The sequence below is a fragment of the Mauremys mutica genome, chromosome 17, assembly GCF_020497125.1.
Source record: "Mauremys mutica isolate MM-2020 ecotype Southern chromosome 17, ASM2049712v1, whole genome shotgun sequence".
Lineage (NCBI taxonomy): Eukaryota > Metazoa > Chordata > Testudines > Geoemydidae > Mauremys > Mauremys mutica.
In genome coordinates this window covers 26,094,102-26,118,790 of record NC_059088.1, presented here as the reverse complement: position 1 = coordinate 26,118,790, position 24,689 = coordinate 26,094,102, and the positions used below count along the sequence as shown (strand labels likewise).

The 24,689-nt window shown below is 56.3% G+C and overlaps 1 protein-coding gene across 1 annotated transcript; it reads left to right on the top strand.

Moving 5' to 3' along the window:
* Nucleotides 1-3,460: 3,460 nt before the first annotated feature.
* CRABP2 (cellular retinoic acid binding protein 2) lies at nucleotides 3,461-20,939 on the top strand. Its single transcript, XM_044991935.1, has 4 exons — nucleotides 3,461-3,780; nucleotides 16,550-16,728; nucleotides 18,392-18,508; nucleotides 19,198-20,939. The coding sequence occupies exons 1-4, from the start codon at nucleotides 3,711-3,713 to the stop codon at nucleotides 19,246-19,248; spliced, it is 417 nt and encodes a 138-aa protein (XP_044847870.1). The 5' UTR covers nucleotides 3,461-3,710; the 3' UTR covers nucleotides 19,249-20,939.
* The last annotated feature ends 3,750 nt before the right edge of the window (nucleotides 20,940-24,689 follow it).

Here is a 24,689-nt window from a genome sequence, read left to right as displayed (position 1 = left end):
CCTCTGCTTCCCCTAAACTGTGTCCTGGGGCTGGGGCAGGAGATTATGCTTTTACAAGCTGGAGGAGAGCTGCCGAGAGCTGTTGCTGAGAGAACAAGAACTGGAGAAAAAGGAAGAATAACCCGAGTGGATGATCTCACCACCTGAGCCGGCCCGGCCCTCCTGGAGACATCGGATACTCTCTCGCCTTTGCTTACTTCCATTTTATTTCAGCAACAATCTGAATTCTTGGGACCTGATTCCCATTTACACACCACGGGCCCTTCACACCGGCCGTGGGTGGGTTTTCCTTTGTGCCAGATGAGACTGCTCGAAAATCAGCCTCTGATCAACTTAACTGTGTGGATTCCCTGCTCTGACTGTCACTGCTTTCTTATTATTTGGACTCCAGGGAGCTAGGCCCTGTACAAACACAGAACAAACCAATGATCCCTGCCCCGGAGCGCTTCCAATCTGAGTATAAGACGGAAGCATAAAGTCTGTCTTTTGTTCTGTCTGTACAGCTCCTAGCGCCATGGGGTCGTGGGCCATACAAAAAGCCAATGCTTTTCACAGTAGCATTGGCTTTTTCTATGGCCCACCACCCAAGGCTGAAGCCCAAGCCCAAGCCCCGCTGCCCCCGAAGCTGTGGCTGCAAGAAAAGCCCCTGGTGGCCGCATGCGGCCACAGTGGCCGCATTTGAGAAACGCTGGTTTCGATCCAGAAGCCCTGCTGTTTCAAGGATGACTTTTCTAAGTGCTCCACTAATGAGATACAGTTGAGGGTAGGCGAGGAAGCTGTATTTCATCTTGCAGTGGCAGCCAGCTAAGTTCAGGGCCCCATTGTGCCGGGCGTGGCACGGGCACATAAGAGTTTGCAGCCTCTCGGTCCCCTTTTCCAGATGGGAATACTGAGGCCGAGAGAGACGGGACTTGCCCAAGGGGCACAGAGGAAATTAGCAGCAGCACTAGGAACAGGAAGGCGGATCTCCCGAGGCCCCCAGGCTCAGCGCTGTCACCCACAGGCCTGCCTCTCTCCTTTCAGGGCCCAGCTTGTTACAGTGGCTTGGATGGAAAGTCAATAACTCAATCCTATAGACAAGCAAGCCCCGGCCGTTCAATCTGGTGGGGCTTTTCCTGGAGAGCGCGGCTCTGTTCTGGGGGATGTTATCACCACCTGCCTTGCTCTCAATCCAGCAGAGGGATCTTTTGTTTATTTCAAGACATGCAGCCCCCTGACCCTGTAATCTCGACACTGTCCCTTTAAGATTCCCCCCATCCCCAGTCATCACTCCTTGCTCCTTGGTTTCCACCCTGCCCTGCTCAACATGCTTCTGCCCTGGGACTATTCTGTTCACCGCCACCAGGCGGAGCTGTTGCTTCACTAGAGGTCCTAACATCCCCCCTTCCGCACCCCAAGTCTGGTCTTAAAGAAAAGCTTATCTCCCCCCTCAGAGGGTCTGTCTACACTGCCCAGGGCTCTGACTCGGGTTTGACCCCGAAGTTCCGCTTCTGTCCACACACAAATCAGTCTGACTTGGGTCGGCGAGCGCTCAGGACTCAGGTCCAGGGACCCTGCTAGCGGGGGTGGGTCAGAGCCCGAGTCCTCCCCCCCCACCCCGGTCATTTTGCAGAGTGGATGCAGCTCAAGCCACGGACCCGAGTCAGACGCAGGTGTGTGCAGGGCAGTATGGACACCTTAGCACTGCCATGAGACCTGGCTCCAGCAATTGCAAGCCCGGGTTTACAAGGCAGTGTGGACGCTCAAGCACGGGCTTGGCAACATGGTAACTGGAGCTGGGAAGGGCTTAGTCCATTGTAGCCTGTTCCCTTGCCGGGGAGGGCATTGCTTAATATTTGACGGTAGTGCCTACAGGCCCCACAGTGCTAGGTGCTGTACGTCCCTGCAGCAGAGGTGAGTGCCTGCCCTGGAGTCTAAAGTCTCTAGAGGCAGAAGATTATTTGTCCCGCTTACAGCTGGGAAACAGAGAGAGGGTTTAAAGTGACTTGTCCAAGGTCACCCAAGCTGGCTGTAGCAGAGAATTGAACCCCTAGTCTGCTGAGTGCCAGGTAAGGACCTGCCCTCAAAGCCGCCCTCCTGCTCTGTCAGAGGAAGCTGAATGCTGGTTTCATTAAAGCCAACGGTAAAACATCCGGTGGTTTCACTGGGGAGAGATGGGTTTGCCCCAGAGCTGCCAGTATGTATCTGCTAGACCGGGCTAGAACTAGAGTATTGATTGTGATGGGCCTGAACCAACCCCCAGATCCTCATGTCATGGCATTTTGAATCCAAACCAAGTTTTGCAGGTGGCTTGTATCTTTGTAATGGCCAGAGCCAAAAATCCTGGGACACAAACCCCCTGGGACGCTGGGGAGTTTTGGAACCTGGATCTGGACTTTGCGACTGGAGTCCAGCTTCCATATTGATTTTTGCGTGGGTGGGGAGGAGATTTGGTTTGGGTCTAAACACTCCCCCAGTTCTTCGGGAGGGGGGCTGCGATATGGCTTGGTCACAACCTCTCTGGGTTCAGATCCCCGCTCAGATCAGCTGATGATTTGATCCAATTCAATAGCTGAGCAGAGTCAGAGAGTTAAGGAAACTTGTGTTGCTGGGAGTCACGACTCCTGCGGTCTAGTCCCAGCTCTGCCACTGATCTGCTGGGTGCCCTTGGGCATGTCACTTCCCAGTCCCCTCCCTGTGCCTCAGTTTCCTTATTGATAAAATGATTCTTTAAGCCCATTGAGCTCTATGGATGAGAAGTGCTACATAAGAGCTAGGTATTGGCATTAACACATCTAATCCTGCCCCTCCCCCCCCGGTCTGTCCTGATCGGTATGCTCCCTAAGGGCCAGATTCTGCTGTAAGTTAGAGCGGTGTAAAACTGGACTAGCTCTCAACGACAGTGGAGTTACTGCGGATTTACACCAGCGGGAACGCAGATGCGTGCCCATCCCACCGTTGCCAGAGGAGCTCCCAGTCACCGGGCCGGCGTCGCCCCCATCTTTCCACGGGTTTCAATCCAGACTTTCCCCCTCCGCGGTGTGTGCCGTGGAGACGATCCGAATCTAGGTGGAAATGGCACCGTACCCCTGCCAGGAGCGGCGGGCCCAGAGGAGAGGAGGTGGCCTAGGCCGCGTGGGATGGGACGCGTGGCCCAGACCAGAGTCAGGCTTTATTATTAGTGTGGGGCTGTGCAAATGGAGGAGTGAGTCTGGATCGCTTCCGAACTGGGCAGGCGGGGAGCTCTGCCAGGCAGGCAGCTGCCCTGCTGCTTAAAGGACCCCCACCCTCATTTGTCATGTGCAAGGGGTGTGTGTGGGGGGGGGGGGGGGGATCAGTGGCTCCCCCCCAGACAGGTGAGCCTGGAGGCATTTTCCTCTCCTCCCAGAGGCCGGGGGGAGGGACTAGACAGGGAGGCTGAGCAATAACATGACACATAAAGGGATGGGGGAGAAAGCGCTGGAGAGCAGAGGGAGACAGGAGGCTCCTGTGTGGGGCAGGGGAGCAGCCAGCGGAGCTCAGGCGTGCGGGAGCCTCATTAGGAGACAGCGCAAGAAGGGAGGGGGGGTCGATCAGCCAGGGGTGGGGGGAAGGGGCGCCGGGTCCCATCCAAGGCTCGGGGAGAGCAGAGGGGCCAGTAGGTTTGTCGGGGACTAGCCATCACCCCCCCGCCCCCAGCTCAGAGCTGCTCGGTGCATTTCTCTCTCCCCTCCGCCCCGCCCGGCTTCGAGATGCCCAATTTCTCCGGGAACTGGAAGATGAAACACTCGGAGAACTTCGAGGAGCTGCTGAAAGTTTTGGGTGAGTCAGGGGGAGCTTTGGGATCCCCGCGCGCTGGGGCCGGCCCGGGGGGGGGGCGGGATAGCAGATGACTCAGGGTGAGACGGAGCAGCTGCTCGGAATGAACCCGGCATCACCCCGTGGGGCAGGGCGCGGACTGGGTCCTGGGAGCGCATCCAGCCGCCGGCTTTTTGCGGAGGGGGGCAGGAAACTGACCCTCCGGGGCCGCATTCTGACCTCACTCCGGAGTCACTCCGCTTCGGGCTGCTCTGGGTGTACCTGAGACCGGGGGGGGAATCTCCCGGACGGAATTGCTCTGGGCTGACACCAGGAGTCACGCCGCTGAATGATATTGCTCTGGATTTACACCAGAGCTGGCGGAGTAACTCTGCTCTGGATTTACACTGGGAGGAACGGAGACCAGAAATCCAGCCCTGAGATCACAGTAGGATCTGCGAGCTACTTCTCCTTGGTTTCCCCTGCTGTAAATCTTGGAGTCACTTCGGTGAAGTGGCTCTGGATTTACGCTGGCGAAACGGAGATCAGGATCCGGTCCCACGGTGGAACCGAAGGGAGCCTGTGGCTGGATTATACCGAACCTCAGGGGTGACTGTGAGCTACAATGGGCCTGATTCTCCTGGAAAACTGGTGTAAATCAGGAGTAGCCCTTGAAAAACCACTGGGGAGTGAGTGGAGAATTGGCCCCGGTGGCTAAGGTAGCGGAGACCAAACTGCCTGATGGGGACAGGGAAATTTTTCCTTCTCTTCACCTCCTTTTTCCTGGTTCTGTCCTTCAGCCTCCCTTGCCAGTGCCCTTCTCACACCAAACCCCCTCTCCTGTCTGATCTACCAGCAGGAGACAGGTTAGGACTGGCCCTGTTGCAGATCATCCCCTTGGGATGCCGGCTGAAGCAGCTGGGAATCGAACCGGAATTCTCCCTCATGGGAGGCAGAGCCCAGGGCTACCCTCTGGCCGTTTGCTGCCACGCATGGGTGCAGGGTGCTCCGGCCAGCGCCCGGGGCGGGTCTGCCCGGCCTCGGCTCTGATCCCCAGCTGGCTTCTTCTCCCCTGTGCACCCCACCAGCGCTGGGGCGGGAGGAAGATGGGACTTTCCAGCCAGCCCCACATATCTGCAGAGGAAGTGAGTAAACGCTGAGCGTGCGAGGGAGCGACGCACTCTCGGATGGGCTTGTGACGGGCTCTGGGATGAGCTCAGCCTGTGACTTCGGGAGCGTTTGGCTCCGTGCCTCAGTTTCTCCGTCTAACGACACTGCTCCCTAGAGGGGGTTGTGAGGCAAAACGAATTGGGGCTTCGATTCTGCACAGAGGGGTGTGGTAAAAAAACCCCTTGGGATGCTGCAGGGACGGGGTGACTGGGGAGCCTGGTCTGGATCCAGCGTTCAGGGGGGTGCTGGGATCTGAGGTCCTGGCACGGCTCATTAGCCCCCTTGTTATATCTGCAAAGTTACAGTGGGGGTCGCAACTGCCCCTCCTCACTCAGCCCCTCTAAAGTCTAGGGGCTCCAGGTGGGTGGCGGGGTGGGGGAAGTGGGCTGCTCCCATTGCATGCCCCCTGCCACTATAGACAATACTCTGCCTGCCTGTTGGTTGTTATAGACTCAGAGACTATAACTCAGAAGGGACCATCATGATCATCTAGTCTGACCTGCCCATCGCAGGCCACGGACCCTCGCCCATCCTCTCCTGTAACGGGGATTGTAGGGACTGTGTGTGTGATCGGGGACACCCTGCCATGGGAGACAGGTAGGGAGAGCACCTGTAACAACCAAGCAGGAGACAATGTGAAAACCCCGTTAGATAACGATCTATAATCCCCCCCTGCTGAAAAACGGTTCCTGATGAATTAGAGAGGTAGTCAGACCAGCCTAAATGACTAACAAGGCTCAGCCCTTCTAATCACAGAGCTCCCCGTGCTTTACAAAGGCACCTTAGTATGGCTATCCCCATTTTACTGATGGGGAAACTGAGGCACGGATGGGGGGCTTGCCTAAGAGTCACACAGCTCATCAGCAGCCAAGTTGGGAAGAAAACACAGACCTCCTGCCACCCACTCACTGCACCATGCGTCCCTCACAGAGCCAGGAGCAGAACCCAGGAGTCCTGACGTCCAGTCCCTTGTTTGAACTGCTGCTCCATGCTATTTTCCCTCCATCCGTGCTTAATTTGTGCCCTGGCACCTCCGGGCCTGGCAGTTCAGAGCCCCGGCACCGCTGGGCTGGGCAGTTCAGAGCCCCGGCACCGCTGGGCTTGTTGCATCAGTTATGAATGTAAAAAAATTGCTTGCACCCCGGCCCCCCTTCCATCTCTGAACTTTCCCCAGCGCCCCGGTGTGCTCTTTAGCTGTGGAGCAGCTGGCGACTGTCACCCCCTGTCGATTGCAGAAAGCTCTGGTCTTTCTCTGGCCACCCGACCTGAGCAATGTTCGGGCAGCCCAGGCTGCTCGCTGGGGTGTGTTTAGATACGGGCTGTAGCTCTTGGCACCGGCTCGGGCCTTCGTTGTTGGATGCAGTTTGGGAACCCGCATGTGTCCCGGCAGAGCTGCTGTGGCTTGTGTTCTGACTAACCTTACACAACCAGCACGAGCCTCCCCTGTGGCGATCTCGCCTGCCCCGGCCGAGGCGCTGCACAGAGAGGGCTTTGGGCTCGTCCTCCTCCTTCCCGGCTTCTTCTTGCAAATGACGTGGAAACCACATCAGGACTGGCTGGGCCTTGGTGGAAGGGCTCCGGTGGGTGTTAGCTCCCCATGAGCTGCGCGGAGCGCTCCAGGGGGGCTGTTGGGGGCGGTCCCTTTGGGTACGTCTACACAGCAAAGAACAACCTGCGGCTGGCCCGAGCTAACTGACTCCGCTTTGCAGGGCTCAGGCTGGAGCTCGAGTTCTTCGACCCTCCCAGCTCACAGGGTCCTGGGCCCCATGCGCCAGCCCCACAGATGTGAAGCAGCCCCACAGCCCGAGTCAGCTGGCATGGGGCAGCCGCGGGTGTCTCGTTACTGTGTAGACAGACCCTCTGTTTGCTTGGCAGTGAAGGGTCTAGGCCAGGCGTGGGCAAACGTTTTGGACCGAGGGCCACATCTGGGTATGGAAATCGTATGGCGGGCCATGAATGCTCGCCAAATTGGGGGTTGGGGTGCGGGGGTGGTGGTGGTGAGGGCTCCGGCTGGGGGTGCAGGCTCTGGGGATGAGGGGTTGGGCTGCAGGAGGATGCTCTGGGCTGGGACTGAGGGGTTCAGAGGGTAGGAAGGGGATCAGGTCTGGGGCAGGGGGTTGGGTCATGGGAGGGGGTTGGGGTGCAGGCTCTGGGTGGTGCAGAGCAGCGGCATGTCCCCCTTCCGGCTCCTACACGGAGGCATGGCCAGGCAACTCTGCATGCTGTCCTGTCCACAGGCGCCGCCCCTGCAGATCTCATTGGCTGTGGTTCTCAGCCAATGGGAGCTGCGGGGGCGACACTTGGGGTGGGGGCAGCATGCATAGCCCCTTGGCTGTCCCTATGTGCAGGAGCTGGAGGAGGGACATGCCACCGCTTCCAGGAGCTGTGCGGAGCCATGGTACGCACGGAGCAGGGCAAGCCCTGGACCCCGCCCCCTGGCAGATGCTTGAGGGCCGGATTAAAACGTCTGAAGGGCCGGCTGCGGCCCCTGGGCCATAGTTTGCCCACCCTTGGTCTAAGCAAATTGGCCTAGAGGATAGCGCACTGGGCTGGTGTTTAGGAGACCTGATTTCTAGTCATGCCTCGGTAAGTGGTCTGGTAGGTGACCTCGGGCAAATCATGTCTCCTCTCCATGCCTCAGTTTCCCCCTCTGGTGGGCAGAATGCTGCCCCTGAAATTGTGCTGCCCCATGCACGTGCTGGTGCCTAGAGCTGGTGCTGGTGAGCTGTGCCTGAAAGCTGCCAAGTGGATGGTAAGGAGTTCTTAAGTGGCTGTGCTAACAGGTTTCCAGTATATCTTTGCTCTCTGAAAAGCCCCCTCTACCAGGCAACTGCTGGTCACGTGAGAGGGGGTCCTGGTGTCTTCGCTTTGCTGGCCACGCCAAAGGTGCTGCTGCTCCTGGTTGGGTCGGCTGTGGCTGTTGGACCCAGGAGTTCTGGATCTAAAAGGTGTAAGATTCTACTGGTGGCACTAAACGTCTGTTAGCTGAAAACCTGAATCAGAGCGATAGGAAGAAACCTGTGCAGGTGAGCCAGCCACTGGTGACCAAAGAGCACGGCACGTTAGCATGGGTGATACAACGCATCCCGCCCCGGGTACTTCCGGGTATGTCTGTCTCCGCCGCACTCACAGGCTGTGGCTCGCCTGGGTCCGCTGATGTAGGCTCAGGGCACTCGGGCTGAGGGCTGTAACACTGCAGCAGAGACATTCGGGGTCTAGCTGGAGCCTGGGCTCTGAGACGCTGGCAGGGGAAACTGAATGTCTACACTGCAGTTCTGAGCCCCACAGCCCGAGCCCCGTGAGCTCGAGTCCCCTCCTCAAGAGCTGCACGGAGGGGGGGGCGGCCGGCTCAGAGCCCTGTGGAGGGCATGGGCAAGCTTGTGGCTTGTGCAAGGAGTGTGTGTATGGGGTGGGGGGCAGGAAGAGGATTCTTAAAGAGACAGGCCCCCCCGCCCTCCAAAAAAGATCTGTGCTGGGAGTGGCTGTGATCCAGGCTGCTGCAACCGGGCAGGAGATGCCAAGTTGTGCGTGAAGCCAGCCCAGCTTGGGGGTCCGTCCAGAAGGAAACAATTAGTGAGGAAAGCCCGGGGCGTGGGGGGTTGTAGGGTGGGAGCATCTGGGCTCCTGGTGTCACCTGGGAATTTAAAGTTGGGGGAACCCCCTGCTCCAGGGCCACCGGGATCAGGCCCCTTGAAGGTGAAATGGCCCCTGGGTGTAAGAAAATGCCTTTCGGGTCAGATTTCCCAGCCCTAAGCGTTCAGGAGCTTCCACTGGGGAACAATGGAGAATACTCCCCTTCCCGCATTGGAGAACAAAGAAAAAAATCCCCTCCTCCTCCCTCCCTCCACTGCTGGAGAACAATGGAGAGACCCCCTCCCCCCACTGAGGACAAAGGAAAATGCCCTCCCCCTCTCACTATTGAGAACAATGGGAGCTGCTGGGTTCTGGGAAGTCACTGACCGGCCCAGATTCCCCCCAAACCCTCACCAGGCCGTGGGGCGAGACACCCCCCATTGCCAGAGCTCGCTTGCTCTCCCCTCCGCTTGAACCTTTTGGAGTGAAACGAGAAGCGAGTGGAGCAGAATATTTTCCAGGTTAGAGGATATGTAACAAATACTTCAGTATAATTATCACTTACTCATGTTTCACTTGGTTTTCTCCCCCCATTCCCCTGTCTCCGAATCAGCGACGCTGGAACTCACAGGCGCTGGAGAAGCCTTAGCAGAAGTATAAATCTGCCAGCTGATGGAGTAAATCTTGGGTTTTCCCACAAAACCAACAGGGGGCCCGACTTTTATCAGGCCTGGGATTTCACTGGCATCTTAGCAGCATTAAGGGAAGTTGATCTCTCCTGGCACCTACTGTTTTGTGGGGGGACTGGCCGGCTATAAAGGGGAAGGGGGCACTCAGGATAATGAGCCATGAAATGTAAAGATCGGACTCGCTTCCCCAGGCTCCTGCTGTTTTACCTTTTGCATTTGGCTAAGTTTAGGTAGTTGAACTTGGTTAGCTGGTTTCCTCTTTCCTTTGTTTCTAGTCGCTTTCGCTTCCTAAAGTCGTAAACCACTGTTGTGTGAGGGTCTCTGAGGCAGCCGGGGGAATGTGGAAATGTAGCAAACTCTGGGATTTATTAGGATCATTACTTGTAATACACGAGGTCAAGATTTTGAAAAGTCACAATTGCTCGTTTGTTCAATATCGGTTAGGGTGACCAGGCAGCAAGTGTGAAAGATTGGGACAGGGGGTGAGGAGCCTATATAAGAAAAAGACCCAAAAATCAGGACTGTCCCTATAAAATCGGGACATCTGGTCACCCTAATCTTGGTGCCCAGTTGTGGGGGGGGGGGGGAGGGCGCTAAAGCACCCGGGCCAACCCCGAGAGTTTGAAAATCGCAAGTCAGGACTCCAAAACTAGTGAGATTCCCAGAAACATTCGTGAGATTTTTCAAACCGATAATCTTTGCTTTCTGGTGTCTGAGCTTTTAGGGGAATGTTCACTTTCCTTTTTCAAGCTTCTTTCTGCACGCATGAGGGCGAGAGCCTTGTGTAAAAATGAAAGCTGAGGTCTTCCCATGACTCCAGGAGCTGGGGCTTTAAGCAGAACACCTATGGTTGTGCTGCTCGTGATAAAAATCACAAGGGTTGGCCCCGCTGCTAAAGAGACCTGATCTCCCTCTCCCACCCCCACACATGCAGAGTGAGCAGTTCTTTCTGCAACTCATTTAACTGGGATGTCACGTCTGGGTTTGAATTCACCCAGATGTGTAGGCAGCTCACCCCCACCAACTTGTAACTTGTTCAATCCAGCTGCAGAGCAGAACAGAAAAGCTCTAATTACTGAGGGAGACCAGTCTCTGGCTGAGCTGAGCTTTCTCAGAGAGGCACGTAGGAATGACCAGTTTGGGCCAAACCCGTGCATCCATCTAGCCCAGTACCCTGCCTATAGTGGCCAGCACTGGCAGCTGCAAAGAAAACTCTACTGGACATTCCTGGGATAACCTACCCACAGAGAAACTTCCCTCCCTGATGCCTGAGGATGTATAGCCAAAGCTTCCTCTTTTAAATCCTTCCCATTCTAACTCTGCATGTTCTCATTATCCATATACGTGCCCAGTCCTCTTCTGAATACCGCTCAGCAATTGGCCTCGGCAGTACGTGGTGGCAATGAGTTCCACAGGCACGAGCGTGGGGCCTGCGGCATTGCTGAGATGCACAAGAATTGTCTGGTTTCTGCCCCCTGGAAATAGTGGGGGCGTGGACGCAAACCAAACATCTCGGGAGCTACAGCTCAGAAGCCAGCCCTGAATTTTCTTGCTCCGGGGAGAGAGGCTGGCACCCTTAACCCGTGCCCCTAACCCGGTGCCCTGGCACAATAGTGGAATGCAATGGGAACAATGACCTATGCATGAGGTTTGGGCAGCTTCCAGGGCATTGGATTGCTCAGAGACAGGCCCGTATTGTGAGGAGATGGGAATGCCGAAAAATGGAGGGGGGTCTATTCTGCTGGCAGCGCTCACGCCTTGACTCCTGGGGCGTCAGACTAGGAGAAGAAACATCCAAGAATTTGAACTGTGGCCTTCTGCACCCAAAGGTCAGGCCTGCTTCTGCGCTGAGCGCTCTCTGGCTAGCCGGGGAACAAGGCAGCTGGTCCCGTGAGCCAGGCCTCCTGGTCCGTACAGCCCCCGGGCTGGCGTGACCGTGTGGTTGCCGGCTGGAGTAAGCCAGACTATGACGGGGCTGGGATTTGCAGCTCCGTCGCGTCCCGGGCGGCTCAGCGAGGCGCTGCGAAGACGTTGGCTCGGTCTGTAGCTGAGTGCAGACGGGGTGGATGGAGTTCGGCAGCAGCAGGGAGAATGACGTCCCGTCTGTGACCCACGGCAAGTGAGCGCCAACGAGAAAACGGCGGGGGGCAGATTTTTAGGAGCTGTGCTGTTGCCCCTGCGGCGTGACTTTGGCTTCCTTCTCCAAGACCCAAGCAGGTGGCGCATCAGTCAGCTGGGGGCAAAGCTGCCCACTCCACCCTCCAGCAGCCTCCGTTTGCAAGAATGCCCCACGCTCTGCAGGCTAGATTTTACATGGGGAGTCCCCCCATGACTCTGGGCCACAGAATCTCACTCAGGCTGGAGCTGACCAGCTGGATGCCTGGGGGAAAACCACTGAATTCCTCACTTCCCCCATCTGTAACATGCAGCTAATCAACCTCCCCCCTGCTCAGGGCTGTCTTGTCAGAGGGGGAGCTCTCTGGGGCAGGGATCGTCTCTTGCTCTGTTGGTGCAGCCATGGCATAATGGAGCCCTGATTACAGGCAGAGATGTCACCACGATAAACCTTTGGGGAAACCCATCACCTCCCTGCTTTGGTCCTGCTTTGAGCAGGGGGTTGGACTAGATACCTCCTGAGGGCTCTTCCAACCCTAATCTTCTATGATTCTCCCCTTCTGCTTCCCGTATCACTGACCATCCCTTCCCCTGCCAGATCAGAGGGACAATAGGTCCATCTCTTGTCCCCTAGTCGGGGATAGTCAGCAGGCAGCTCAGGCTAGCCAGTCAATATACAGCAGCTCACGTCTTTGCACTGCTAAAGGCTGGTATTGTGGTGGAAGGCCCTGGCCCAGGGCTCAGGAGACTTGGGTTCTGTTCTCAGCTCTGCCCGAGATTCCCTGTGTGACCCTCATAAAGTCACTGAACTCTGATGTGCCTCAGTTTCCCTCATCTGTAAAATGAGAATAAGCCTTCTCTTACTCTGGTTTCTCTTCAGAGCAGTGTGGCATAGTGGAGAGGGCTGGAGCTCAGGAGAGTGAGATTCTGTTCCCTTCTCTGTGACCGGCCTGCTGGATGACGCTGGGCAGACCACTTTGGCCCTGAGGGCCTCAGTTTCCCTAGCTGTAAAATGGAGATAATGATACTAACTTCCTTTGTAAAGCACTTTGAGATCTATGGATGGAAAGCTTTATAGAAGAGCTAGGGGGAGTTGCTATTTTGTCTTCTCTATTTAGATGGCAAACTCTTTGGTGCAGGGGCTGTCTCCTGCAGTGTGTCTGTGCAGCGCCCGGCACAATGGGGCTCGGACCTTGACCGAGGCCTCTTAGCATGACTGTACTAGCAATAATAAAGAGTTTACCCATCCCTAGCATGGAGCATTTTGCTGGCTGGATTGCTGGGATCCGTGTCTCCGGGACGCACCCCTCCCTTATTTTTCCTTATTCAGCAAATTTATCCCTTGAACAGCCAAGCCCTGAGAGCAAATAATGGAGAGGAATTTAAACCGACAGTGCTGCTTTGCAGCTGGGATTATTATATCTCTGCAGCACGAGGCTCCGTCATGGAAAGTCAGGGCTGCGATTCTCCCTAATAACCTCACAACTGGGGAATATTGACCAGATTGGCAGCAGCCTGTCGCTGCCGCCATGTACCCAGTGATCTTATACGGCACCCGGCCTCCGCTAATGCTCATTCCTTCCTTCCTGGGGTGGTATCGCGAACATGGTGTCTACCCCCGACTTGGGAACCCACCCTGTCTGGGCTTTGCTGCCAGGGCCGGCTCCAGCTCTTTTGCCGCTCCAAGCGACGACGAAAAAAAAAAGGAAAAAGCCACGATCGGCGGCAGCTCCACCGCGCTACTTCATTCTTCTGCGGCAATTCAGCGGCCGGTCCTTCCCTCCGAGAGGGTCCGAGGGACCCGCCGCCGAAGACCTGGACATCCCGCCCCTTTCCCTTGGCCGCCCCAAGCACCTGCTTCCTGTCCTGGTGCCTGGAGCCGGCGCCGATTGCAGCGGTGGGTGTACGGGAGAAGCCTCATTGTGCAGAGAGGGGAACTAAGTACATCGATTTGGCCTAACCTTTCTGAGAGGCAGTGTGAAGAGCGGGTTCTGTTCCGACCTACCGGTTTTCCTGTGGACTGGACTGGAGGACAAAGGAGGGGAGTGCATGGAGCAGGGATGTCACAGAGCTTTCCGAGAAGACAAACTGGCCCTTTGGTTCCTGGGACATCAAAGCTTCCGCCTCACTCCCTGATGGATGATGGCGGCGGGAGGGGGAGGCTCATTCTGGCTGGGAACGAGGAGGCATCAGAGTCTGAGTCTCATTTACACTGAGGCCCCTTTGCTGTACTCTGTCGACTTCACTCATACCCAATTTTAAGGCCCCTTTAGCTGGTTTAAGAGGCCTTGGTGTAACCAAGAATCAGGCCCTTATTTTTGTAGGGTGCCCAGGGTTAGAGACCTGTTTTATGCAAGGTGCTGAGCACCTACAGCTCAATGTACGTTACAAAACCAGGCCCTGTGTGTCTCAAGCTCAGCACTCAATGTAAGAGGATGCTTCTGAAAAGCTGGGCCTTGACCGCTCTCTGCCTCAGTTTCCCCATCTGTAAAATGAGGATGGTGCTATTTCCCTACCTCGCAGGGCTTAAAGGGTTAATGTAATCATGTCGGGAAAGTGCTTTGAAGAAGGCAAAGCGCTCGGGTTTTTGTCCTGGACGTTAGTCTGAGTTCTTGGGTGTGGCTTCATCGTACATGAGCACAGAGGCGCTAGGAGGCGCTGTGCAGCAGGGAGGGGGGTGGGTGACTCAGTAGGGGGTGCTCTTCCTATGTCTCAGTGCTGACCCCAACTCCCCAGCTTGATGTGCGACTACAGGTTCCATGGTGCAGATGAGATGTAAAACAAGACCCTTACTGCTTCTGGATACTCACAAACCCTGTTATCAAATTCCAGTCATGGTGGCTGTACTGGCTTCCCTAAAATTCCCCCTGGAGTTTTGTTGAGGTGGAATATTTTCCCTCACTTCCACTGAATTGCTGTGAAGCCTAGCGTTGCTGTGAGCTGCTAAAGTGTTGACATGGCCCACCCCAGAAGTGGCTGCATTTCTGTGTGGGCTGAGTGAGCCCTTTGCAGCATTGCTGCATGCTGTTAAACAGCTGCCATGTTCCGCCCCAGACATGGCCCCAGCGCACTGGCGAGTGAAGCAATCCAAGTATATCCATTACCCTGAGATCATGCAGGATAAAAGATGATCTGTTACATGCCAGAATTGTTATTTTTATGACCTAACATCATGAAGCAATTTTTACAAGAAGAGGAACCTTACCACGCCCTTAATGAAATCACAGCAATCTCCAGTCGCATCTAGTAATCAATGAGCCCCAAAATAAAATAAAGTAAAAATTGGCAGCCTCTAGAACTTGGAACAACTTCAGGTTTCAAAAGAGCCTTTTCAGAAACAATAAAACATTCCCAGAGGGAGAGCTCATTACTTCCTTTCTTCCCCTCGGAGAGTCACTTAACCTCTCTGGGCTGGGTTCACGCTGATGCAGAATCCAGCTGTTAGAGGGGTTGGAGGAGCTAGGGTCAGATGGCTGGGCTTGACCCAGATGTAACAGCCACACGCGCTGGCTCGTACCATTCAGTAGATTCAAAGTGTTTCACACAGGAGGTCAGTTGCATTATCCCCCTTTTATACCTGGGGAAACTGAGGCATGGAGCGGGGCAGGGATGCACTCAGTGTGGGAGCCAGGAACAGAGCCCCAGTCTGCTGTTTCTCATGCCAGTGCACTATCCACTAGGCCATGCTGCATCTCCTGTGTGAATTAGCAGTGACTCCATTGACATGGATGGTGTTTACACGGATGACGTGTAGGCATGGCCTTAGGTCAGGGGTGGGCAAACTTTTTGGCCCGAGGGCCACATCAGGGTGCGAAACTGTATGGAGGGCCGGGTAGGGAAGGCTGTGCCTCCCCAAACAGCCTGGCCCCCGCCCCCTGACTGCCCCCCTCAGAACTCCTGACCCATCCAACCCCCCCGATCCTTGTCCCATTACCGCCTCCTCCTGGGACCCCATACCCCAAACCAGCCCCCCCAGGACCCCACCCCTGCCCACTGACAGGCCCCCTGGAACCTCACCCCTATCCAACCGCCCCCTGCTCCCTGTCCCCTGAATGCCCCCCCTGGACCTCCTGTCCCTTATCCAACCCCCCTGCTCCCCACCCCCCGCCCCCTTACCATGCAGCTCAGAGCAGCAGGAGCTCACAGCCCCGCTGCCCTGCATGGTGTGTGGCTGCGGGGCAGGGGAGCAGCAGGGGAGGGACCGGGGGCTAGTGTCCCCGGCCAGCAGCTCAAGGGCCAGGCAGGACGGTCCTGCAGGCCGGATGTGGCCCACGGGCCGTAGTTTGCCCACCTCTGCCTTAGCTTCTGTTTTAGGAATGGCTAATAGAGGTTTGAATCACGGGCTAGTGGATTGTTAGGCAAATAAAGAGAACCCCAGCGCCAGTCCCTTACTAACCCCTCGATCTGCAGCACAGTCCCGGGCTACTGCACACATTCCCCGGCGTCCTGCAAGCTGCAGGGAGGAGCTGCCTGGGTTCCCACTGCCAGCTCTGCCCGGCGGGCTAACAAAGCCCTCATTCTCCCACGGTGCAGGCTGTCCCAGAGGAAGGTGACATCTCTCTGTCTAGGGCTAGATCTCCCTTGTTGTCTTTGTCAGACCGGGAGTCTTCTCACGTTTCCCCCTCTCCGTCTCTTGTGCAGATTAAGTAACGCGGCGGCAAGAATTTTGTCTCCCACCACATTCTCCCCGCCCTGCCCCCATGCCCCTTTTCCTCAGGTTTCTACTGTCACACAGCTGCTGTTGTGTATGTTGTCACTGCCCCCTATTGGAGAGAATTGGGACTGATCAACATTGTCTCATAAACCCTCTACTGCTACTGGGGATTCTCCTTTACTGCAGGTGGCTCAGGAGCATTTGCGTTCTGTCCCCACTTGCTATTTGTATTACAGTTGCTCCTAGAAGCCCCAAGTGAGACCATCATGCCAGGGGCTGCACAGACAAAGACGGCTCCTGCCCCAAGGAGTTCAGTCTTAACAGACAAGGAAGAATTATGAGTCTTATTTTTACAGGTGGAGGAAACTGAGGCATGGAGCAAGTTGCTCAGCGTTAGTTGGTGGTAGGAGTGGGAATTGAACGCTCATGTCCTGAGTCCCAGTCCAGTGCTTTGACCCCCGAGCCCAACTTATCTCTGCTATGCCTGGCAGCCTGAAAGATGTGAAGCGGGGGGCCCCCCCTTGGTGGGCGGCCTGTCCCTCTTTCCTGCTGAGGCCCTGCGCTAGGTGGCCTGACGCCGTCTCGTTTGCAGGCGTCAACGTGATGCTGAGGAAGATCGCGGTGGCCGCGGCTTCCAAGCCGGCCGTGGAGATCAAGCAAGACGGCGAGACCTTCTATATCAAGACCTCCACCACGGTGCGCACCACCGAGATCAACTTCAAGATTGGGGAAGAGTTCGAGGAGCAGACCGTGGACGGGCGCCCCTGCAAGGTAGGGGGAGCTGCTCCGGGCAGCCGGGGCTGCATGGCCCGTGCTTTTTGGAGCTAAGTCTGGGGCGGGGAAGCAGAGAGACCCCTGGAAGCTCAGCCCTTGGCTGAGGGGCTGGTCCTACCCCCATGGAAGTCCCTGGCGAGACCCCCATGAGTCCAGTGGTGGCAGGAGGGCACCCAGCTGGCCACTGCTTTGCTCCTGCTAATGGGGAGGGGATAAATAGTCCCTTGGGTGTCCTCTTGGTGGCGTAGGAATACCCGTGGGAAGTGATGAGTCACAAGATGGCTTCATTCCCAGAAGTCAGGGAAGCTCAGGCCTGAGCCTGTAGCATGAGGGTCAAGTTCTTCACCGGGACCCAGCCTTTGTTGCTTCTGTTAATGGGGCGCGGCGAAATAGTCCCTCTGGTAACCGTGCCGATGGGGCAGGGATACCTCGTGGGGAGTGCTGAGTCACAAGAGGGCATCCCACATCCTCAGACGAGGGCTGAGCCTGTCACATAAGGGCCGTGTCCTCTACAACCGCTCAGCCTTCGCCTCCGCTAACGAGGAGGGGTAAAATAGTCCCTCGGAGAGCCGTGGCGGGGGCGTAGGGATCCCCGGTTAGAAGTGACATGTCACAAGATGGTGTCCCGGCGGAGGATAAAAGCACCGCCCGGGAGCGTGATGGGTCACGAGCTGGCACTGTCGAAGCCCCAGCGCAAGGTTGGCAGAGGCCTCCTTGTGCCACGTCCCGTGATCCTCCTGGCTCCCGTCTCCATGGCGGAGCCGCTAAGAAATAACTGAGCAAACTTCCCTCCTTAATAAATATGGGGGAGACCCTTCTGAGCCTGGCCAATTCCTCCTCCCGCTTGTCGTACGCGAAGACCCTTCTGTGTGCTCCCTGCCAGGACAAATACGACAGGGGTTTCCCCTCTGTGTCCCAGCCTGGCTTCTTTCTTGGGGATTCTGAGCCTCGCCGGGTGGCTGCCCCGTCTCTGGCTGGGAGGTCCGGGCAGGTTTTCGGCACATAACCTCCCACGCAGTCGTGGGGGAGCCCTACCTGCTCTTGCTTTATGCCCCCGATCAAAGCATCTTAAAGGGGCAGCTTACTCAGTGCGACACATACACAACCCTGAACTCCAGGTCCCGGTCTCCAACTCGGTGTGACGCCACACACACGGAACAAGGGTCAGACACACCCACCCACATCTGGACTCCAACTCACAAGGTGTGACACACACACATAGACACAGGCTGGGTTGCAGACACTTTGTGTGACCCCCCACACACGGACTAAGCGTCAGACAGACACACCCCCACATCTGGACTCCGACTCACAAGGTGTGACACACACACACTGGATTGCAGTCGCTCGCTGTGACACACACACACACACACTCCTGCCTCTGCAGCTAGCAGCCTGTTCCCTCCCCCCGTAGGGGCGAGGGCTCCTTTCTTCCTCGCCATCCCATCCCAGCACCCCTCCGGGTGACGGATGAGCCCACGCAACTGTCAGGCTGCACTAGAGTGTGGAACAATTGCCAGCTTCTCTCCTGTCAAGGGCTGGGCCTGCTTAGTGCATGATGGATGAGCCTTCTGTGCCGCTGGGCTAGTAGGGGCATGGCGGGGGCTTTGTGATTTAAAATGCGGTTGCATTGATCTTCTCCTTCCTTTCTTCCTTCCAGAGCCTGGCCAAATGGGAAAGTGAGAACAAAATGGTCTGCGAACAAAGGTTGCTGAAGGGGGAAGGGCCCAAGACCGGCTGGTCCCGGGAAATGACCAACGATGGAGAGCTCATTCTGGTAGGCTGGGCTCTGCACGCAAAGGGTTAAATGCCCCCCCCTTGCTGTGAACCCCCTTTGCTTTCTGGCACAGGGTGGTTAAGCTCCAGCTGCGAACGCAAGAGTTGCCCAGGGAGTGAATGCCCCTGTCTACACTACAGCTGCAATAGTGTTTTGTAACCAACTGGTGACGCTCTCCTCTGACCATCTGGGTCACCCGTGTTTATGGGTCGGCTGCCTGACTGGTGCATTCTGGGACAGCCTGGGTAGCGCTCCCATAGTGCCTCAGGAGAGAGTGCCCGGGGCACCTGCATCGCCTGAAGCAATGCATTCTGGGAAGAAGGAGGCCCAACCCAACTGGTTGTACTGGGAGAGGATCCTGCCTACATTGCAAACAACCAGTGTGCTGAACTGGCCAGGGCTTTCCAACAACTGGCCGCCCAGAGACTCCATCCCAGGGGTCACGTTGAGCCCAGTGCATGCTGGGACAGGACTTTGGCCTGACTCCAGTGCCTTGCACCTTGTGCAGTGGTTTACACCTGCACCCCAGCCCCAGCCGGCACTGGTGTAAATGGCTGCCCGAGGTGCACGGTGTGTGTGCTGGGGGAAGGGGCTTACCCTGCAGTGTAGACGTACCCTCAGTGACCCCGCTCTGAGCAGTCGTCTCTGGGGTCTGCTCCCTTTGCTCATTTCCCCTCTTGCTGTTCCAGACCATGACAGCCGACGACGTGGTCTGCACACGGATCTACGTCAGGGAGTGATACGCCCCGCTGGGCAGCGGCGGGTACTCCTGGCACCGCCCCCTTCCCGCTTGCCGATTGCAGCCTCTCCGCCGACCTTCAGTAACCACTCCGCTGGACTCCAGAGTATCCCGTTTACATGATGCAGCCCAGCGGCACCGCTCCACTTCATATTCCACTATCAGTCCGTCTCCTTCCCTCTCCCCCCGCTCCTCCCACAGCCTCTCTTTGTCCACGCAGCCCACAGAGCAAAGCGAACTCCTCCCAGCCCCTCGTCCAAGTGGGTGACATGGAGGGTCACCGCGTATCCACCCCCACCTTGGCTAGAGGTGACGCTGACGAAGCTGTCACCCCCAGCCACAGGGGGGTTGCCTGATTTGCGCCAGGATGGGGAAGGGGCCCTCTCTCAGCCAGTTCGCGGTGGGCCCTGGAGAATCCTCACCTTGGTCTGTGCTCTGCTCGGAGATGACCCTGAGCCAAGGCCGCTTTCTATCAGCTTCGGTGGGGCTGGCCCATGTCCTGAGCAAACCCGGCCGTGCCTTGAAGTCAGGGGAATTGGGATGTGAATTAGCAGCCCAGGGCTTGCTGGGCTGAGGGTTCTGCTTTGCCACTTCTGGCCGATTTTGAGGCCCCTGGAGTATGAGCCGGGTTAAAACAATGAGGGCCACTCCGCACTGATTTAGCCACCCGCTGCCGAAATGCTTGGCAGTTCTGAGACACATCTGCATTTCCAGGTGCTGTATCCCCAAGGCCTGATTCTGGGTTATTCCATTCCTGCATGTGGAGCCGGGATGTGGGGGAATGGGTTCAGGTGGCTTTGCCCTCCTCGTATTCTGGTGCTGTGCCCAACCCACGGTGTAAGTTAGAGCAGCCTCAGGGCTGCTCTTCATTGTCCTCTGCCCCCATGACCTCCTGAATGCAGGGAGTACCTGTAGTGCACTGCACGCTGGCAATACCCCCAATTTCCTCTTCTTTGGGAGCAGGGCTAGTGGAGACCCCTTACCCCAGCTCCACACTGGCCAGGGAGGCCCACTGACAGTTGTAGTAGAGGCGTGAATTTAAACCGGCACAACTCCATTGGTGCATGCTTTTAAACTGGAATAAGAGCGTCCACACGCAAGAGTTTGCCCTAGTTAAAGTGAACTGGTTTTAAAACCGATTTCAGTTCAAGGGGTGCAACTTTCCTGTGTAGACAAGATCTTCGTTCCCGTGGGACAAACAGCTTAGCAACAGTGCACTGAGGAGATCAGATTCCCTTCTAGAGTGGGGCTGAAGCCACTTATAGGGCAGAACCCAAAGGCACCTGGATTGTACTTGAACTGTGGGCAAATAGAGCACTGATTCTCATCCCCACCCTTTTATTTCCCCTCTCTCTGGATGGAATTTACCCCTGTGCGCAAAGCCTGTGTGTAACCACCCTGATGCTGCACAGTGCTTTGTCCTGGCATTGATTTTATTTTATCCGGAATATTTTCCCATATTCCCGTAGGAAGAAGCTGTAACCTAGTTGAGATGCATTCCTCTTCCCGCGTAGGGCCTTGTGCTTTCTCTCTCCTCTCTCAGTAGTTGCAACTTTTTCTGAGTATTTATTTGTTAATATTTTATTAAAAAGGAACCCCTGAACAAGCCTGTCTCCTGCGGGTCTGCGCAGCATTGGATCTTGCCTGGAACACAATGTCCTTCCGGCCCAACTCTCTCTAATAAACGGTTGATGAACGTCTGCCTTGTCCTGGTCGTTCCTGGAAATCGCCGGGGGTGAAAATCACCAGCTCCGCTAGCCCGCTCTCGAGAGCCTTGATTCCTCAGTTCTGGCAGCATCGCGTATGGGGATCTCTTTCTGCTAGTGGGGTGGGGTCAAAGGGTCCAAGCTGAACAAAGCCTGGAGTCTTGTGGCAGTAGCTAGGTCAGAACGGGCTGGCCACTCCCAAGGGCTCAGAGGTCCGATCTCCTGTCCCCTGCCGAAGCCTGAGCGAGTTTGGATCCCCGGCTCCGGATTCAGGCCCAGCTCAGGTTTGAACTGGAAGGGTTGCTCCTGTGATGATGCAGAGTTTGATGCTACTGCAGGGCCAGATTGAGCTCTGGCCCAGCACGGAGGCAGCGGCTCCTGCTCGAAGGAACGGGGTGGAATTAAAGGAAGGGAAAGCGTGGGCTGGAGGAGGTGGAGGAGAGCAAGACGTGATGACAGGACCGAAAGCTTGGGCACTTTAGACCTAGATGGGACGATGCACCTGCAAACATGCTGCAGAGGGCAGTCCTGTGCTCAGTTTTGTGGGAGAAGCAATGGGGAGAGGTCCTCTTTCCCCCCCTCCCATCTCCACTTGCCATCGTCTTCTGAGAGGAAGGGGGGCCTTGCAACCCAGGGCCATGCGCTGTCCATGTGAGTCACTTAATCACTTCCGCATCTGAGAGATGGGGATAATATAATCCTGTCTTTGTGGTTTTCCCGCTGGAGCCCATGAGCTCTTTGGGGACTGGACTTTGTACAGCCCCTAGCACGCCGGGGGTCTCGCTCTCAGGAGGGGCGCTGGTGGAACCCCAGTAATAACAATCCCTTTGCCCAGTGCCCTGCTCTAGAGCCGTTTCCCAGCCTGGTTTGAAATGTCCCGAGGGGGCGGTGGGGTAGGAGGCTCTTTCAATCTCTTTCTTTCCCCTTCCCCGGTTTACTCTCCGATTCCTGGAACGGGCACGGCCAGGACCCCTGGCTGTAAAATCGCTTCCTTTGATTCTAATTACAACACGAGCTCTTCCAGCCCGGCTGGCGCGAAGTGTAACAACAATCAAAGACCACGCAAAGGCCCAGAGGGTGCCGAAAAGACCCAGCTAATTCCAGCCCTGCCAACCGCTCGGGGAAACGACACAAATGCTGCATTGTTAGCCCGAGACCAACTAGATTCCTGCTCGCTTCCCGGCCAGGCTGCGCTTCCGAGGAGGATCTGATTCGATCCTCCCTGGTTGTTCCTCTTCTTTTATTAGCTTGCTGGACTCAGCTCGGCCTCTCGAATCGGGCTGGGATTCCATGGACCGCGGCATCCGGCTGGAGATCACACACTGAGAATCGCCTCACCCCGCCACGGTCTGCGTGCGAAGGGGGCTGTGGCGCCAGCCCTGACCCCCAAGCAGATCGGGCGCCCTGGAATGCTGCTGGTCTTTCTTTGCCCCATTGGCTGCCACTGGGCCAGATCCTCAGCTGCTGTAAATCGGTATTGACATGGATGGAGCAAGGCCGATTTACACCCGGTGAGGATCCAGGCTTTTCTTCTGCCCTTCTGCATGTTGGATCAGTGTACTCTGAAGACAGAATTTGGCAGGTGTGAGTACCCCTTTAAGAGCAGGGCATGATGGGAGCCCCTGCAGGGGTATAAAACAGAGCACTGAGGCCTCGTGCTCACTCTGGTGGTGACTGTGATGAAGGGGAATGAAATGCCTGTATTTTGGATATTGAACCAGGTCCTTCAAAGCTGCCCCACAAGCCTGAGTATCTTGAGCCAAAGAGCTAAGTGATGGCAAATCCTATGGATTGGGAGGGGGGGGATTCTAAATTTGGGGGTACTCTCTGCTTTTTGGACAGAGATCCTCTGGCTGGCTGTGAATTCTGTAAAGTTTGTGCCATGTGTCTAGAGTGCCAGGTGTATCTTAGTGAATCAGCTGGGTGCAGAGAATTTGGGGACAGCCCCCCTAGCTGCACTGAGCAGCGGTTTCAGTTTAAAGGGGAGTTTTCCAAGCACATGTCAAACAGAAGCTGAGACTTCTTGGAAACCTGAGCACCTCCAAATGGGGCCCTCAGCCTAGGGACTGGGGCAGGATTCTCCTGTCCTCTCCCCAGTGCTCAGCGCTGGGCTCCAGCTTTGTCCTGTTCAGAGGCCAGCTGCAGCAGTCACAGCTGGGTCTGCCCTGCCTCGGTTGCCAACCCTCCAGGATTGCCCAGGAGGCTCCAAGAATTAAAGATTAATCTTTAATGAAAGATTATGTCATGTGATGAAACCTCCAGGAATACGTCCAGCCAAACTTGGCAACTCCCTCCCTCCTTCCCTGAGGCCTTCCAGGTCTTCAGGCTTGTGGGTTTCAGGCCCAATCAGGTGAAACAATAACGCGACCTCCTCTCTCCAGATCAGCGTGGGGAGGGGGGGTGCGCACCCCCCCTTTAAACCCTGTGGAATCCAGCTCCCAAGGCATCATCTTCCTGACCCTCCAGTCTCTGTCCTGCTACGGCTTTGTCAGGGGTTTGCCCTTTGCTCTCGCAGGGGCCCGTTCCGCATTTACGCTCTCCCGTTCGGAAGCGGCCCCTGAAATAATTAAACCATTTGTCATGGTGGGAACCGCTTTCCTTTTTGAAAGGCCGGTTGCCTGCCTGGGCCTCCTCCACCCGCCCTGCCAGGGCCACTGCACGGCCTGTAAAGCCTCCGGCTTGGGCTTTCTTTGCCCCAGTGCCTAGGGGGTTGCATTCCACTTTTCCTTGCTGGGGGAGCGGATAGGGGTGGGAGCTGGGGAGGAGATTTAATTCCCAGCACACTGAGGCACTGAAAGGCTGCCGAGTCCAAGCTCTGGAGGCCTCAGTGCCCCTAAAGAGTCAGCTAACGCCCTCCTGGAGCAGCTTTACTGCCTCCCGGGCTGACTCTTAATAACATCTGCAGAGCCGAGCGGGGAGCACAGGTCTCTGCCAGACACAGGGGATGAAGCCCGGTGCGTGTGAGGTCATGCCGCAAGGAGGACGCCATTTTGAGGCGCTCTTCACCCCCTCCAGCAACGTGGCACGCATCGTGCGAGGCCGGGTCGTGTTGCCGCTGGGGACGGAGTAGCATGCTCTTCAGAATGGCACCCTCCAGGCGTGATACCGGACACGGGCCGAACCATAGAAAAACAGGCTCACAACCAGATGAGCGGCCTGCCTGCTCAAGAATTCCTGTTGTACTGTCGTCCCCCCTGCCAAGCAGCAGCCGGTCTATGGGGCGGGTGGCCTTGCATCTTCGTTTCTTGTTGGAGAAGTTAATGAGGCAGAATCTGGGGATCTGCTTAGTGAAACTTGCTTGTTCAGACTTTAAAGCCTAGCCCTGGAAGAGAGGTGGTTGCAAACGGCACTCGAGTAATCCTTTCTTTCAGAAACCTCACCCCAGGGAGCAACTCTGCACCCCAAACCGACTCTAATTAGAGCAATTAAGGCAGAGTGCAAACCCCCTTGCTATGTGGAAGAACTGCCCCTAGAAGAAACAGCATCACAGAATTAACCCCAATGTAGCGTTTCTTCCAAGACTAAAAACTTGCTCACACACCTGCCAAGAAAATGAACTTATAAGACTATGTGAAACAGCGCCATCTGGTGACCCCCCATGACAAATACTTATCACAGCTCAGCCCTGGGGGTTCTCTGTCTCCAGGGCTAATAGAACCAAAATGGTGTATCCAGTCACCCTCTTCCTCCACATGCTGCGGAAGCTTTGATAGAAATGTTGCGATTTCAGGCCCAT